Source organism: Cavia porcellus, unplaced genomic scaffold (genome assembly GCF_034190915.1).
Source record: "Cavia porcellus strain 051 isolate PalLab524CR breed Dunkin Hartley unplaced genomic scaffold, mCavPor4.1 scaffold_16, whole genome shotgun sequence".
Classification (NCBI taxonomy): domain Eukaryota; kingdom Metazoa; phylum Chordata; class Mammalia; order Rodentia; family Caviidae; genus Cavia; species Cavia porcellus.
Window position 1 is genome coordinate 20259305 of NW_026947499.1, and position 16764 is coordinate 20276068.

General features: G+C 38.0%; 1 protein-coding gene across 4 annotated transcripts in view; it reads right to left on the reverse strand.

The window, feature by feature from the left end:
• The window catches only part of Specc1l (sperm antigen with calponin homology and coiled-coil domains 1 like), a 150289-nt gene that overhangs the window by 62169 nt on the left and 71356 nt on the right, over positions 1–16764 (reverse strand). For all 4 annotated transcript variants that reach the window (XM_013141945.3, XM_003477962.5, XM_013141948.3 and 1 more), the window contains 4 exons: positions 13155–13228; positions 11885–12060; positions 6276–6439; positions 3269–3360 (listed from right to left, as the gene is read on the reverse strand). In XM_013141945.3, coding sequence (XP_012997399.1) covers positions 3269–3360; positions 6276–6439; positions 11885–12060; positions 13155–13228 — 506 coding nt within the window. The remainder of the gene's footprint in view (positions 1–3268; positions 3361–6275; positions 6440–11884; positions 12061–13154; positions 13229–16764) is intronic.

The following is a 16764-nucleotide window of genomic DNA, read 5'->3' on the forward strand; positions in this document are numbered from 1 at the left end:
AGGGGGACTCAGTGATGCCACCGAGCTGTAGGTTCTGCCCAACTGTAAGATGGCTGCCACCAGACTCTGTGATATTGATGTCCCCGTGGTGGCAGGCACTGCCCAGTTCCAAGACGTTCTCTGGCCAACCCCAGCAGCCGCGGGGTCCCCAGCACTCACCAGGGTCCACGCCGCCCACCTTTCCCGCGCTCCCGGCACAGCGCGGAATGGTCAGAAATCCGCACTGCGTGCGCTCCCAGTACAGCCACCATGGAAGTTTGATTGAACTCACTATAAAAACAAACTGGGGAAGCGCCCCAGTGTTGGCTAGGAGGAGAACCAGTGTTCCTGAGATCTGGCCATGGTGGGACTTACGCAGCTTATTCGTCCGCCCTCTTGGTAAGTGTCCCCAGCGTGGGCCAGGAGGAGAACCAGTGGCTCCCATGAGCCTACTGGTGTGGGCTGAGAATCAAAACATGCTCCTCCCCACCCCCCACTACTGGGGATAGATGTCTCAGCATGTCTTGGAAGGATGACTGTATGCAATACAGCAAATATGGGGGGATTTCCTTCTGTCTTCTGTTTGAAGGCAAAGGTTGTTTTCACTGTTTTGTTTCTTTTGCTCTATTCAGTACTCTCAACTGGTTTTTATAATGTTCTGCTTTTGGTTAACTGGTTTTTATAATGTTCTGCTTTTGGTTTGATTTCGGTATACCTAATTGACTGGACAACTATTGTGAAGATAATAAGATATACCATAGTACCTATTACTACCATTCCAGTATCCTACTGTGAAGTTCTGTACCAGTTTTACTGCATTGTCTCTATTGACTGTTCTGTCTTGTTCTCTTGTACTTTTGTAACTTTCAAAATAAAATTTTTAAAAAATTTACTCAACATAAAAAAAAAAAAATGGGGGCCAGGGATACAGCTCAGCAGCACAGTAACTGCCTGGGAAGCAAGGTCATTGAGTTCCATTCCTGGTACAAAAAAAAAACCCAAAAAACAAAAACAAACCCAACTCAGCCTGAAGTTTTCTCTGTGGGAAGGCTTTATTTTGCATTAACTATGTGAAATATAGGAAGTGTTTGTGATAGCTCCTTGTAACTGGGAGCTATTCCTGGAAAATTATTCTTGAGTTTTATCTATTAAAGTTCCAGTTGACATTCATGCAAAAACTTAAAAAGATGCCTCTGCATGGTGGCTCATTCCTGTAATCCCAGCACTCACTCGGGAGGCTGAGGCAGGAGGACTGCTCCAAGTTCAAAACCAGCCTGGGCTACTAAGTGAGCTCAAGGCCACCCTGAACTGCGCATTGACAGCCTGTCTCAAGAAGCCCTCTCCTCCCAAAAAAGATATGCCTTTGCAGAGTTCTAAACACTTTCACTATGTAACTCCCTCCTCTCAGGGACACTGACCTTGAATGTTGATTCATGTTCCCTCTGATCTAATTGTTTTCCTCTATTCTGTTCCAGGTGGGTTCACACCATTGTCTGGAAATTGCCTCTAGGAAAAGAATGTGACCTGTAGTGGGACTTCCTTTTATCTCTTAACTTTTTTCAGACACCATAGTTTTGCAGTGCTTACGGTACATATAATGTCTGAAAATAACTGCTTCCTATATTTTTTCCAGCTTTCTAGTTGTTTGTGATAGCAGCTGTTGCTTCTTCATGGTCAGCAGAGTTCCCACCCAGGGAGTTATGAAAAAACTAACAATCCCAGTCCCCAGAGGTGGTTCACTACAATGAGGCCTGGGAATCTGTGTGTTTAAAGTGGTTTTTATACACAGGTATGAGAACCACTGTACTAATCATGCATTAAAAAGTTACCGAATGTCACTTGAAATTATTAGTTTTAGCTTTTTTTAATCTATAGAAATGAGATTTTCCATGTCCTGTCTTTAAATGATTTAAAAAATAATGCCTTGAACATTAAACTTGAACTGATCAACATTACTTACAGAAACCTCACCTTATTAGAAGTTTATGATGCTTGGGACTAATGCTTTACCTTTATTTACATCTTTGAGTTTTTAGAAAAAGTCTGATTAACAGTGCATAAAGAGGTAGGCTCAGGGATTTAGCTCAAGGACATAAGTGCCTGCCTGGCAAGCACAAGGTCGTGAGTTCAATCTTCAGTACCCAAAGAAATCCACAAAAAAAAAGTAGTGCATAAAGAGCATTAAATCTGCAGGTCAAATATGGGATTTCCCCTTTGCTTTCTTTTTAAATTAAGACACAAAATATTGCATATACACACAAATACAAAGTCACTGACTTTGAACACCACAATTGCAGAAAGAGCCCAATTTTACTCTAAACGTGATAGGAAATTATAAAGTTTACCAAAAAAACATATAGCCAACAGCTGACAATGTTTCCAGGCGCTATTACTTTAGGGACAAAATGGTCAAGGCTATATCACAGGATACTGAGTTTGGGGCTTTCTCTCCTTTGGTTGCTCTCATCTATGTGGAAATAATCCCTCTCAGCCATACCTTCTAAAAGTGGCTGGATAAAGGACGCAATAAGTTGCCAGGCAAGCACAAGATCAAGTTCAATTGCTGGTACCCAAAAGAAAACAAAAAGAGACACAATAAGAGAACCTCTGGAGCATCCCAGAGAACAGCCACCTATCCTGCTTCTGGTCTACATTCTCACAACAACAGGGATCAGCGATGTCCTTGTACTAGACCAAGATGACACATCTCTAAACTCATGCCTTGTGCAGATTCCTCCCGCTCTGAATCTGAGCTACCCTGTGACTTGCTTGGACCAAAAGAAAAAGCCAGAAGTTTCACTGTTCAAATTCCACACCGGGATCTGGAAGGATCTCCTGGAGCTATGAAAAGCATGGTGAGTAAAGGTCCAAAAAGAAAGATTCTGAGAGCACCGCCTAGCATCCTGCTGAACTCAGACCCCAGGCCATAATCCGGGTAAGCACAGGTATAGGAGTGAGCCCAGGCACAGCTACTAATGAACCACACAGCCAACCCAAAGTAATGGAAAATAATAAAATTGCCATTTTAAGCCAGTAAGTTTTGAAATATTTGCTATCCAGCAGAAGCTGCTACATGACAACTATACTTTGAGAGGTATTTTAGTTTTTCAGAAATATACTATAACATTATCTCAATTAAAGATATTCACAGTGCTTTACGAAACAAATCCCAAATATATCCTTTTGAGTAGTTATCTGCCTTCCTGATACATGTGTGAATGATTTTGAAGTAGAGGAGTTAACTTCAGACTATGAGTCCCTGTAGCCTTCAGCAGCCCTGGGAACTTACCTGCATGGGACTTACAGCCGCCGCAGGAGGGGTTTTCATGGGACTTGGACTCAGAGGTGTTCGAGGAATTGTAGCTGCAGCAGGGTTTGGTACTATAAAAACAAGTACATACATAATGAATGCAATAAAAGGCTTTCTTAACTGGCCTCTGTTTAAGGACTCACCAAATTTGTAGGGGGTTTTTGGTTTGTTTTGCTTTTTGAGACAGGGTCTTGCTATGTAGTACAGGCTGATCTTGAACTCACTATGTAGTCCATGCTGGCCTCAAATTCTTGGCAATTCTCCTGCATCCACCTTCTGAGTGCTGAGATTACAGGTGTGCACCACCACAACTCGTCAGGATTCACCAGTTTAACCAATATTCTCAAATCCCCATAGAAATGTTTCAGCTGATGCCTAACCCAGCTAAACATTCATGGCTATTCCCTGAGAGACAGATATTTGCTTTCACAAGTCAGTAATTTCAGTTTTGCTATTTAATTATGTAGTATGCTAACAAGATTCATAAACTAGTGAAATTCAAATATCCCTCCTTCCCGCAAAAGAAAAAACCCCAACCCAAGAGTATAGTTCAGTGGTACAGCACTTAACTTAGTACGCACAGCTCCTGGGTTCAATCACTAGCATCAGAAAAAAATTAAATTAAAATTTAAAAATCTCAACAGTGAGGTGGGTGTGGTGATACATGCCCATAACTCCACTCTGGAAGACAGAGGCAGGAGAACCCAAGTTCAGTTCCAGCCTCGACAAAAGATCAATTTAAACAGACTCTATCTCAATACTTTTAAAAAGCCTAGGAGTGGAGCTCAGTGTGAAGGCCCTGGGTTCAACTCAAGTATCAAAAGTGAGAGGAGGGGAGAAGAGAGGAGCTTTATGTAGTAACTAATGTTCAGTAACTGTGTATTAACTAAAACTAGTGAACTGCTCACCTCATCTCACTTTCTCCTACGAAGTGATCACTTTACCCCATACACATCTTCTGATTTGCACTTAACACACAGATGTGTTTGCATAACAGTATCTCTCTCTAGATTGAACTATTCAAAAGTAGTTTTACCCAATTCATTCACTTATTAATTTCCAGATACTTGATCTTAGCATGGTTTTTAGTAAAGGCCACATAAACATGGTTATTCATTTGAAGCTGAATCAAAATCAAAATGGGACATACAAACGAACATCAATGTGGCAAAGATGAAGCAGACCATTATGGGCCCTTTTATAAGCCAAGTGCTTATATTTAAAATTGACATTTTTAAAGATTCTCTTTTTTACTAAGATAAAATACATATAACACAAAACCTTTTTTATTTTTTACTGGGGATTGAAATCACAACCTTGCTTTTGCCAGGCCGGTGCTGTGCCACTGAAATATATCTCTGGCCCCTAAACTAACCTTTATTTATTTATTTATTTTGTTAACAGGAATTGAACTCAGCAGGTGCTTATGCCATTGACCTATATTCCTGATCCTAAACTAACCATTTTTAAATGTATAGTTCAGTGTTATTTAGAATATTCACAATACTGTACAACTATCACCTCTATCTAGCCTAAACAAAGCCAAAAGGAAACACAGCAGCTATTAAGTAAGTCTCTCTCACCCTCCCCCAGCCCCTAGCAATCACCAATTTGTTTTCTGTCTCTATGAACTAAAACGTTCTGAATACTCCATATAAATGCCATCTTATAATATGTGGTCTGTTATGTCTGGCTTCTTTCACTTAGCATAATATTACAACTTAGCATAAAATCATATTCATGTTGTAGCATCTAACAGAACTTCATTCCTTCTTATGGCTGAATAATATTCATGATATAGATATAACACATTTTGTTTATCTATTCATCTTCCTTCTTCTCGAGGTTACTGTGAACAGGAATGTTATTAATATTTATTAGTTTAAACACCTTTTGATTCTTTTATAACTAGGAGTGCAATTTCTGGGTCATTTAGATGTATCTTATTTTAAAATAATATATATATAAATTTTTAAAGATCAGCAAAGCCTGTTTTGTTACCATTGTGCATAGTTGCAGTTTTAATTTCATATATAAGTCATTACTATATAACCAGACTAACGTGTTAAGTCTTCATTTTATCTTACCTCATAATATTACAAAGAAGTATCTACTCACAGCAGTTCTGAGGTAACTTTCTTGTAATTTAATTCCAAAATAATATAGCTCTCTATGTACTTTAAAAAAACTTGTTATAAAAGATTTCAGATATATTTAATATCAGGGCTTCAAGATCTACTTCATCCTTAATCATTAAAAAAACAGAAATAAAAAGGCCTGATTTTGATGTGCTTCCAAATATGAGGCACAGTGTAGTTGTGGATGGAGGAAGAGTGGTCAAGCTGAGGCAGGAGGTTAGGCAGAGGTCAAAATTTGCAATACCCGTTGGTCTAAATCTCATTCCAAATCTCATGTGGTAATTAAATGATTTTAAGCAAAAAAGGCCTATTATGAAATGAAATGGGAAGATTAATTAGGAGGTTACTGAATTGAGTAGCTGATAGGAGCTTGAACTAAACAGACTGTGTCATTAGAGATGGAAAGAAGCAGACGTGGCCAGGTATAGTGGCACATGGCTGTAATCTCAGCACTGGAAAGGCTGAAGCAGGAAGATTGCTTTGAGTTCAATTCCAGCCTAGGCTTTATAGTGAGTTCAAGACTGCCAGAACTACGTAATGACACCCTGTTTCAATAAAAACAACCAACCAACCAAAGGAAGAAGCAGACTGAGCAAAGATCTATGTTGAAGACTGAATCAAACAAAACTTGCTAAGGATAAATTAGGTATGAATAGAATGGCGGCTAGAATGGTGCTGCCATTTATAAATGGGGAAAAAATGAGGCTAGAGAATAAAATTTGCCTTTATTAAGATGATCTCATTGACAATTATTAAGAATTTTCATGGATTTTTATCTTCTATCATACCAGAAGACATATGATAAGTGATACAACTATATACCCTTGGTACAACGGACAGAGAATTACCTTGAGATGCACTGTCAAAGGACTTGATGAGGGTTTTTACAGTAGGGGTTGGCTCTGAGGAAGTTGAGGATCTTCTGCTTAGTCCCATCCCTTGCCTTAAGGCTGCCAAATCTCGCTCAACAGCATTCATGTAGTTGTATACTCGACCTCGCTCCTCTTCTTGCCTTAAAAAAAATATTGAAGTACAGGAATTTTTAATATACAAAGGTCCACCCCAAAAATGTATACATCAGGAAAAGAAAAATTTGTATAAACATTTTAATACTAAATTTAACAAGACATCATGACATTAATAAAAGTTACCTTTGGCCTCTAGTTCTACTCAAAGTGGTAACCATTAGCTTCTAGACATTTGTTAGTACGAACTGCTAAAGTGTGTACATATTTTTTGGCAAACTGTTCATAAGATAACACACATTTTCCCTTCCCAACTGAAAAGCATTAAAAGTTTTGTGGAGGGTTTGAAAATTGCATCGGTTGAGCAGAGTAGATTACCTGGCCCAATATTCTCATTTGCTTGGTAAATACCAGGAAATGATATTAAAAAAAAATTTCCTATCAAGTTATCCTAAGTAAGTTAAATAACAATCAAATTCCATTTTTATTGGATAAGTGTCAGGTGAGGACATCAGTAATCAATTAATAGTAAAATGAGAGGCAGATCAACCACAGAGCCTGACTCAGGACTGGGAATCTCTGATTCTGTGCTGCCCAAAGGTCTGGCCCTTCTCCAAAGTCTGGAAACTCGTTAGCGCATGTGGATAACCTATGCTGGCTCTAGCTAAATAAAATGCTGTGCTTGGATATGGAAATACAAAGAAACAAAACCAAAGCCCACCCTCTTAAAGAACAAAACAAGGGGCTGGGGATTTAGCTCAGCGGCATAAGTACCTGCCTTGTGAGCAGGCAGTCGTGAGTTCGATCCCTGGTACCGATAAAAAAAAAAAACGAAAGTGCTATAGAATACAAGTCGAATTTCTACAAAAAAAACCTGTTCCCCTGATGGTAACATGACTCCCCCTAGCAGCTTAGTAGATGCATCCTGAGTCATCAGAAAAATCAATTACTTCATTCTGGCCCTTTCTAATTCACTGAGTTGACTGACATAAAAGCTTTTCCTGGAATGAGATTATAAAGTCTGAGGGTGCACATGTCATAATACTATCAAATATGCTTCTAGGGACAAAAATTAAGCCAATTCTTAGAAAAATTTGGCCATTTGGTATGCAAGTAGGTTTTTTTTGTCTAAAGATGGACGACAGTTTCATGTTCAGCTAGTTATTAAAACTAAAAGTTTTGGGCATTTGTTTTTTCTAGTACTCGGGTACTCTACCACTAACCTACAGCCCAGCCCTTCTTATTTTTTTATTGTGAGACATGGTCTAAGTTGCTTGGTAGGACTCTTAACTTGCTATCCTCCTGCCTCAGCCTTCCTCAGGGGTGGGATTACAGGTGTGCCACTACATCCAGCTGATTTAAAAGTTTTAATAAGGAGTCTCTAACATCTTTCTGCTCCTAAAAATGACTGATGACCTCAAATAGCCCTGGTTTATGTAAGCTATCTTCCATTAAATGAATTAAAGCTAAGAAATACAAAAAAAAATTTAATTCATCTAAAAACAACAGTAAATCTAGGACTTAATATGAGGAAAGTACTTTTACTGAAAATGAAAAAAATGACATTTTTCAAAGCCAAAAGAAAAATTAGTAAAAAGCCTACCAGTGTTTTCTACTTCTTAGTATTTGTTTAATGCCTGGCTTAGGAGACAACTAGACTTTCACTTCTTCTGTATTCAATCTATGGAGGTATGAAAAGGCAGATTTTGAATAGCTAGATGCTTGCAAAAAGCAACGCTGTTTTATAAATCTTTAACTGTATTCTTTGGTAATACCCTAAAAAATGGCTGGGAACATAACCTGGTGTGGAGTACCTGCCTAGCATACACAACCCTAATCCCTAGCACAACACAAACACAAAATTAGTTGCAGGGCTGGGGATATAGCTCAGTAGCACAGTACCTGCCTGGCAAGCGAGAGATCATGAATTCGATTCCAATTACCAAAAAGTCAGCTCAATGCAGAAGCTAAAACTATATAAGTAAACCTCCCCTATTCGGTCCAATAAAATCCACTGATCTATTGTACATTTCTATATATATATTTCTTTACTTTTTTTGGGGGGGTGGACCAGGGATCAAACTCACAACCTTATGCTTGCTAGGCAGGTGCTTATGCCACTGAGCTAAATCACCAGCCTACTGTACATCTCTAAAAGATATTTTGCCTATCCATGATCTTGTAATATCATGCATTAGTCATAAGGAAAATACTGGCTCAATTTTACAAAAGCTTGTTATTATAAAATATATGTAAGTCATATAATAATATATATTAATATCATCAATGACTGCATCACAAAGCTCTTTAAATATGAGAAGCTGCCAAGCTTCCAATGGCAAATAAAAGTTTTCCAAAATCCTAACATTCACTTGAAAGCTCAACTTTATCACCAGCAACAAAAACTATTATTTACAAGAAACATCCAGCATCAAAGCTGAGATACGATACTTTGTTCGCCAGCTATTCTCAAGTAAAAATGATGGGGAGGGTGAGGGTAGCTCAAACAGAAATGATTACACCATTTGAGAGACAGTGGCAGGATTGCCAAGAGTTTAAAACCAGACTAGAGGGACTGAGGATTTAGCTCAGCAGCATAAGCACCTGCCTTACAAGCAGGCGGTTATAAGTTCAATCCCCAGTATGGGGGCGGGGGATGGGACAAAAAAACCCCAGACTGGACCACACAGTAAGACCCTATCTCAGAAGATAAAAACAAAAACAAAACAAAAAAAAAATGAATATTTTAAAATAATCACAGTGTTCATCTCAAGGTTACCTCACACTTGAGTACAGAACACATTAAACACAAGTACTTTTAACTTCCCATTTTCTCATGTGGGCAGGTAAAATTAGAGTAATCAAGGCTTGAGATTTAAACACGATTAATAATTTATCTCTTCAAGAATAATATCTTTAAAATGAAACCTGCATTTTGTTTTGTTTGGAATTTTCTTGCTTTTTTTGTTTTGTTGGGATTTTTTTGTTTTGTTTTGTAGGGGTTTTTTTTGTTTGTTTTTTGTTTTTTTGCTTAATGCCTGTGTGTGGTGACAAGTTCAGTAACTGAGTACAAATCTGGTGCCGGACCTGGATTTCACCAAGTTTACATCTGCTTTTCAGTATGAGAGCAAAAGTTAGCAGAGTGAAAGCACAAAAAAATGTTAGTGTTATTATGAAAACAGTACTATATGAAAGGGTTTTGGTGAGACCTTGCAGTCTGTAGAACTTCACTCTGAAAGGTACTGCTCTACAAGATTTTGGTACTTGTTTTAACTATGGGTCACAAAGACCAAAGAAGTTTCAAGATTCAACAGAATGCTCCTTTAAGAGTAAAATTTCAGAGCTAGGGGCATAGCGCATTTGTAGAGTATTTGCCTAGTGCCTTAGTTACTTTTCTTTCATTGCTGAGACAAATAATGCCTGAAGTTAAGGGAGGAAGGATTTATTTAGCTCACTGTTTGTAAAGGTTTCAGTCCATAATCAGCAGGCTCCTCCAAAGGACAGTGGCACACAGCAGAGGGGCAACTGTTCACGGTGGCAGAAGACAGCAAAAGCAACAACAGACCTTAACAGTGTCTTTTTGCCCTTTACCTTATCCAGTCTACCGGGATCAGAGTGGTGCCAAAACAAATAGTGGACTGATTTAATGGTCATACACTCTTAATGCCAGCATCTAGACTCAACCACCTCTGAAAAAGCCCTATGACTGCATAGGGGGTACATTTAGACACAAACCGTAACACCAGCATGCACAAAGCCTTGGAATTAATCCCCAGAACCACAATCAATTTAATAAAATTTCATTCAGGATAATTCAATGAGCCACTTTGCGGGGAGGATCCTTTCTAAGACAGAGTCTCACTGTGCTGTTCAGACTGGCCTTGAACTCACTTTGTAGCCCAGGCTGGTCTCGAACTCACAGTAATCCTCCTGCCTCAGCTTCCTGAGTGCTGGGATTACAGGTGTGCACCACACCTGGCTGAGGCACTTCTGATATGCTATTCACTGAATAGTATTCAAAGGGGAAAAAAGAAAAAGCAATCTAAATTTTGTACCAGTGGCCTCTGCCTCACTGTAAGCTCTGCTTAAGGAAGCCAGTGAATGCTTAGCAATATTCTTCACTGAGCCATACACAAGGACTAGGCAATAATAAGACAGATTTTCAAAGATAAAATGTTTTTCTATGCCTACTTAATTAAAGCTAGAATCTGATTCTTTTATTTGCTTTTGTTTTGATGTTTATTTGTTTTTTGAGACAGGGTCTTGCTATGTAGTCCAGACTGGCCTACAAGTCACAAGTCTGCCTTAGCTTTCTGAGTGCTGGGATTCTGGGCATGCAACATCCAGCTTCAACCACCCCCACCCCACCCCGCCGCCGCCCCCAGTCAGGGTCTCACTATGTAGTTCAGGCTAGCTTACTCACTATGTAACTCAGACTGGCCTCAAACTTGTACAATCTTCCTACCTCAGCCTCCAGAGAGCTGGGATTACAGGCATGCACCACCATATCCAGCTTCAAATTCTTCATATTAACCTCAAACTCAGAAATACTATTCCCTGCCAGGTATGGTGGCACATGCCCGTAGTCCCAGCCCTCTGGGAGGCTGAGATAAGTGGATGATAAGGTGGTGCCCAACCTGGAAAATTTAGCAAGCTCCTTTCAACCAATCAGTCAGTGGGCCAGGCATGTAGCTCAATGCAAACACCCTAGATTTAAACCCCAATACGTCCAAAAAATAAAATACTACCCCTCAGTCAGAGATGGAATTTCACTATGAAGTTCAGAACATACAATGATCGCACCTGAACTAGTAATTTTTATGGGTTCCTAACCATCTCTGAGTTAGACGAGGGAAAATACAGTGGAGATTCATGGGGTTACAGGACCAAACAAGTGAAAATCCCACACATGAATGATGGAGATAAATCTCTCTCTGCATTCTTTATTTGGGTTTCTAAAAATACTAAAGGCAGCTCAAGTTTGCTGGTCATTGCCCTGAGCATTTTGCAGGCATTACCTCATTTGCTCCTTACAACAACATTCTAAAACAGTTAGTAGTATTTCCATTTTAAAGATTTTTGAGAACACTACGACTCAGGAACGTTAGGGCTGCTGACTGAAGTCACACAGCTAGGAATTGGCAAGGCTGGACAGGAGCTACATTTGCTCTTTATAAGACTACAATCTAAAAGAAAAAGAATGGGGCTGCATTAAAGGATGAGGAAAAGGAGAGTCATAATGTATTCTTATGCCAGGTACCATTCTGGGCCCCCCTGGAATTGCTTATCATTGACACAGAAAACAAGCCTGAAAATCCCATACAGATTGTGGTACTTTACAGGTGTCCTAAAACTGAGAGCCAGAAAAGTTAATTTCCAATAAATTCAAACTCAGTAGTGTCAACTTCCACAGTTTTCCCATAATAACACAAAATTGCAGTTTATGTGTTCTCTACCGAAACACAGTAGAGAAGTGATTTCTCAAGACGTACTTGCGTGATTTTATTTCCTCTACTTCTTTCGTGAGTTTCTCATTTTTTTCCTGAGCCTCATGTAACCGGCGCTTTAGATCGCCAATCTCCTCTTGGGCTTCGGATTTAATGTCATTTGCAATGACTACTGCAGTCTGTAGATCAGCTTGAAACTGCCGCCATTCTGCAGATTCCTCCTATATTAAAAAACTAAATTTTTATTTCCAAAAGAGAGCAATGCAGATTTACTGAAAAGAAATAAAATTTAATTGGATTGCTACAATGTGCTGTACTCCCAAATGATGACTAATTTTTGTTAATCCCAGAGAATGACTATTGCCTATTTCTAACAGGACATGCAATGATCTGTGAACTTACACTTAATGAGGAAAAGATTTTCCAACTCATTTGCTTACTGATGCATCATGCACTCAGAGTACTCAATAAATATTAATGATAATAATGTAAAGCCTCCCTTCTTCAGACAAGCTTTAAAGCAAGTCTCATGGAAAAACATCTAAAATTTAGTTTTACCTATGGGAAGCTCAAAAAGGTATATGAATAATATACAAACTATACAGTAAAATCTATAAATATCCTGACATCAAAGACTAACAGAAAAAAATCTAAAGTAAAGGAAAAGGAAGAGGAAGCCATAAGAAAAACAGTGAACTCAATATAGGCAAACAAAATTATACAAAGAGCAGTAAGGGAATGTATAGTCTGTTGCTTCCCACAGACATGGGTGTGGCCGGGGTGGGGGAGTCTCCCCAGGGCTTCACCTTCATCCAGAGCCACAGCTGGCCCATGCCTAAAATCTCTCACTCACAAAACAATTTTCTGGCATCTTGAAAGCACCCTCAACAACTGTGATATAACCTCAATTGAGATTAGTACTCCCCTTTTACACACATGCACACACACCCCACAGTAGTAATGCTGCTGGCAAGCTAATCAAATCCACAGAATAAAGAAAACTAATGCAAACACAATCTAATTTGGAACACTTTATAATCAAAAACTAATAAACTTTCTCTCCAAAGTATAATGTGCATTTCCTAAATCTATTTTCCTAAAATTGCTGCCCATAAGTTATTAGTACATTCTCTATCCCTAGTGTAGCACTGGTTCCAAGTCAAAATGATAGTCACTTGCTTTCTACCCAAAGCCAATGGAGCCAACATCATCCATGTACCTAAAGTTTAAGGTGAATGATAACATGGTCAATGACCAGACCTTAAGTTTTGAGAAATTATTGTCTAAAAAGATAATACATGAAGATTTACCCTACCCGAAGTCTCCTGTGAAGTGTCTTAATTTCTCTTTCCATGTCATGTTTTTGGTCCTGGAGTTTTTTAACTGTATCTGAAAAGACCATAAAAGTTTAAATATTCTTAGAGCCATGTTGAAAAAGAAATATGCAAGGAGAAGAGGTGCTTAAATATGACATTTTAAAAAGTTATCTTTCCCAAATACACTCTCTGCAAAATATCAATTTAGCATTATGATTTCTGCACCTCTTAATTTTCAAACAAAAAATTAACTAAAATCAACCGTTAAAAACATACATACCCAATCAAAACAACACAGACTATTAAAATTTAAACTTTTAATCATAGGGTTATTAACCTAAAGAATTATTCAAGCCTAACTTCCTTCATCCACTGGAATAAATTCTAGGAAAGTGAATTAGTAAGGACAATTACACAATTAATTATATAATACCATTAGGTGGAACTTAAATTAACTCATATAATGGCAGCAGTAAATATAAAGGGACGGAAGTCATATTCTGTTTAGAGGAAGATTCTGCTCTAAAGCCCTTGTACAAGAAAGAAATGCCTGCTGGGTGTGGGGGCGCACTCCTGTAATCCCAACACTTGGGAGGCTGCAGCAGGAAGATCCTTGCAATTTTGAGACCAGCGAGGCTATACAAGGCCAGCCTGACCTGCACAGTGAGACCCTGTCTCAAAAAAACCAAAATAAGTAAATAAATAAATAAAAGGAAATGCCTTAGGGATACCATCCTGGTAACTGCCACAGAATGTGTGTATGGATGTATGTATCATAACTCAGTCGCCAATCACTTTTCAATTGAACACCCCAAAGCAGTTACACATGACAAATCTTTTACTCCAACTTTACCTACCACTATATTTCTATTCTCAGTGTTCTAACTCTACTTTATATAGCCTTGTAATAGGTTGCCGCCAACATTATCAAACTACTTTACACATCACTACTATTAGATTGAAAACACTTTAAAGGCAGGAGCCATGTGATTATCTACCAGTCCCAGACTCCAGAACACATGGTAAGCTTAAAATACAATAAATGTATAAAGATGCAATAGTAGCACAAATAAGAAAAAGTAATACTGAAATTACTACCTCAGATTAAAAAAGAAGAATATGTTATTAACATCAGTTGTTTGGGTTAATGTAAGTATAGACCAATATGGCAAACCTATGGTACATGCGCCACAGTGTCATGACATGCTTCCTCCAGCTAACAAATTAATCATTTTTTATCAAGATGCCAAAAAGTATGAAAATGCTTTTTTCTTAAATGGCTTGTCATCACCTTTATTTCAGTTCTATCAGAAATTTGGTCTTCTGGAATACCTGTGACATTATGTATATCACTTAACATTAGCACATTTGTGTTCTGATTTTTGATGTTTTTTTTTTTTTTTTTTGGTTTATTTGTTTTTGGTTTTGCTTTGTTTTTTGGTGGTGTTAAGGCTAGGCCTACATCTCCAGACTTAATATTTTTAAAATAGCATGAATTCACTTTACTGTTTGTAATGCCTATATGTATAACAATTATTATAAATACATGACATGCTGTTTTCTAAAGATGGAGAAAATGTGAGTAGAATAAAAGATATAAGCTTTGGTAACCAGCAGGTAACACACTCCCGTTTATTGCCCCCAAACTATTTGACAATATCAGATCTAGGAAATAAGATTCAAAACTCATTTATTAACTCAACAAACATAAGTACCAATTTTGTACCAGACTTTTTTCCCTAGGTGCCAAAGACATAAAAAAGATAAATGGTCTCCATCCTCTAACTGTCCAATCTTGCATTGAGCTTTCAAAGAAGGATGATTTGCTAGGCAAAGGATTAGACTCAAAGTTTATCCAATGTACAAGTCATTTTAATTTCATTTAATGTGGCAAGTGCGAGTCAAACAGGTTATCCAATCTGGTTAAGGGCAAAGTGGTGAATGGACAAGTTCATTATCCTGTTGTTTGTCAAAAATGGCTCTGAAACTAGCCAAGAAGGGAACTCTGCTCACCCATGAGTTCAGGGTTTGGATATTATCAGATATAGATAAAAAATAAGGCAGAAGGAAACACTAGGACTAATGCCCTTCGTTTTATTTCCATTTATATGTAAGTTATTTATAATTAAATACATGCGTAAACAAAAAGTGCTAGAACCATAATTTCTCTTAAAATTTGCTAAAAATTGTTTTTTGCTCTGGTCACAAAGGATATATCTATTTTAGACATAATTCACATAAGACAAATGACAGTAAATCTTACTAACAACTCACTTTTAACACTTGGCATCTTGATTCTCGGTGACAAAACCATCTCAGACTGATCATAAAATTTTACATTCATTCATTTATTTTGTTCTTATCCTTTTCTCTTTACCAACCTCTACATTCATGGTCACAGAATTCACATAATCACTATTTCTAAAAAGACATTCTGCCAGGGATTTAGCTCAGCAGCATAAGCGTCTGCCTAGCAAGCGCCAGGTCTAGAGTTGATCCCCAGTACCAAAAAAAAAAAAAAAGGACATTCTTCTGCTGCTGGCACTATACATTTATTATTGTTACATCTTATTACTATTCCTTTTAAACAAAGGAAATGTTGTAGCTAATGACATACTTAAATAAAACAAAGTGCACTAAAAATGTCACCAGGGAATTTGATTTAAACTTTACATTCATGTCTGTATTTTCCCCCTGAAATATAAAGTATTGAAAATGACAATACGCTTTCCTCCCTGGAAACAAAGAAGTTTGTACTTAAATTATTGTTTTGAGGACTACTTAGCAAAAAGTCAGCTAGTGTGATTAATAATCACACAAAAAGCCAACATCATTTCAACTCTAAATGCAGTTTCCTTCCTCTTCAATTTCTCTAGCATAAGACACTGCCATCTACTGTCTTCAATTCAAAAGCAATATTCAGATCTACCAAATAACAGGATGACTATGATCTTGCTTTTTAGTTACAAATCGTACCTCGATTTTTACAAATCAGGTATACTGTTATGTTCATTATCATTAGACCAAGTCCTGAACATATTTGTATACTGGCATGCCTGTTTAATAATGGGGTCATTTTCTTATCACCATCTCTGACAAATCAAGAGGACTCCACAGTGGCTCTGGTTATTATGCAGATGTTACCAAGCAGGTACAACAGCACAGTCTCAAACTCTACCTTAGTTGTTTTACAGAGTCTTGCTAATTCATGCTGTCCTTCAATTCGCCATGTAGCCCAGGTTGTCTTCAAACGTATGGCGATCTCAGTCTCCCAGGTCCTGGGATTACAGAGGTGTGCCACCATGCCTGTTTCAACCTCTAACTCTTGGGAACATAAAATAAAAAGTACACCCTACCCTTCAAGTCCCTAGAAATCTCTCAGTACAGGCATCAACACTTAAGAGGCTTGTGTCTGGTCAAGCACTTCCCCTAATTCCAGGTGTGATTTTTAAAGAAAGACAAAGAGTAAACAGCACATAGATTATTAAAAATACAGGGACAGGGTAGGCACTCCAGACATTGTGTCATAGCTTTAGCCCCAATCCACAATTCCTAATGCGGGAAGAAGACAAAGTGAAAGGAACCATATACTATTGTCATTTTATTTTT